This window comes from Lathyrus oleraceus, chromosome 7 (genome assembly GCF_024323335.1).
Source record: "Lathyrus oleraceus cultivar Zhongwan6 chromosome 7, CAAS_Psat_ZW6_1.0, whole genome shotgun sequence".
NCBI classification, from domain to species: Eukaryota; Viridiplantae; Streptophyta; class Magnoliopsida; order Fabales; family Fabaceae; genus Lathyrus; species Lathyrus oleraceus.
In genome coordinates, this window is record NC_066585.1 from 91,953,942 (window position 1) to 91,955,590 (window position 1,649).

The window sequence follows — 1,649 nt, forward strand, 5'->3', positions numbered from 1 at the left end:
AATTTCTAATTGTTTTAATAAATTAGTTCTATTCATTTTAATTTAACTAACCAAATCAAACTTCTAAAAAAAACAATTGAGAAACTTTAATACAATTTTTTTAATTTAAAAACATATCAATAGCTTAAAAACCTACATAAATAAATTAGTAAAACAAAACAGAGAAGTTATATGATGTTGACCAAAAAAGAAATAGAGTATTCCTATGAAATGAAAATAAATGATTTTATTACAATGGAATGGAAGAATCAGTTCCACTCCACAAGAGAAGATCGAAGTATTTTATTACCGTGTATCATGTATAATTACACCGTTTTATATATTTATACACAAGACCAATATATATTTAAATATCAAACAAAATTTTCCTAGCTTAAATAATTTCTTGCACAAAATTGCAAATAATCAATAATTCAATTATGAATCGGTGGCTTTCTTCTAGCTGGAGTATAATCCATTGCAAATACTTCACCTCCATTATTATGATCTTCTTCTTTTGCCTTAAACACATGATCTTCTGCTTCTTTATCATGAGAAATACTCTCTACATCATTGCTTTTTTCTTTCAGTATTCTTGCTGCAACATATATAGAAAGAAAACATATTAAAAATTCGAAGAATAAAATAAAAAAAATTATAATGCCCTATATATTATAAAATATATACCTCTAGCTTGGATAGAGATGAAGCATAGGAGAATAATAGTCACTAGTAAGAAACGTTTGTTTTGTGTAATAGCCATCTTAGAATTGTGTTTGTGTTGTATATAACATAATATCTTGATTTTGAAGCCTTATATAGAAAAATATTAGTAGTTTCTTGTAGCTATGAATATGAATATGTAATAGGTAATTGTGAAGAAGTTTAATGCAACTATATGATTGTGGTATTATGAGTGTCAACATCAATGTCTCCTATTTGTCTGCCTAGATAGGATGGGTATGTCCCTTTTAGGGAGTGACTTAAACAAGAAAAACTATAATCCATGAATGTCAACTTCTATGATATACTATTTGGGCCAATTTCAATTCAAAGTTTTCATTTCATTTTATATATTTTAATAATGTTCACTAAATAAATGTTTCATATATGTATATTTAGTAGTTAGCTTTTCTCCCTTAAACTTAGTTGACAATAAGTAGACAATCTCTACCCTACATACTATAATTTGTTAAGCTTTGATATGGAGTGGATTTTGCAAGTTCATCTCCCTTGCTATCACACTATCAAGATTGTCCAAGTCATGATGTAGCTCTTTTTATATTTGATGAGATTAATATAAAGAGTTTGTTTTTATTTTTTGTTGGTTAAAATTAGTAATATAAGATATTTTAATGATTAGAATTTTTAGAATAATTAAGTTTTTTTTATCAAAGTTAAATTATGTCTCAAATAACTGACTTTAAAAATCGACAAGAAATTTTCTTTTTATGGCGAGTTTTGTTCTAAACTCCCATACTATGTATTTTGGGTAAACAAAATTCTAACTTTTAAATTTTAGAAGTCTTTTATATAAGAGTAATACATTTTTTTTTAATTTATAAAATTAAAAATGATTTTTTTTTGTAAATAAAATTTATAATTATCAATGACTTATTTATATTACAATTATGAATTAAATATAATTTTACTTCATATATAATACTTAT

General features: G+C 24.4%; 1 protein-coding gene across 1 annotated transcript; it reads right to left on the bottom strand.

Annotated features, from left to right (window-relative positions):
• Positions 1-206: 206 nt before the first annotated feature.
• Positions 207-801, bottom strand: LOC127105918 (uncharacterized). Its single transcript, XM_051043138.1, has 2 exons — positions 667-801; positions 207-577 (listed from the first exon to the last, which is right to left on the bottom strand). Exons 1-2 carry the CDS (start codon positions 740-742, stop codon positions 414-416), a joined length of 240 nt encoding a protein of 79 aa, XP_050899095.1. The 5' UTR covers positions 743-801; the 3' UTR covers positions 207-413.
• Between the last annotated feature and the right edge of the window lie 848 nt (positions 802-1,649).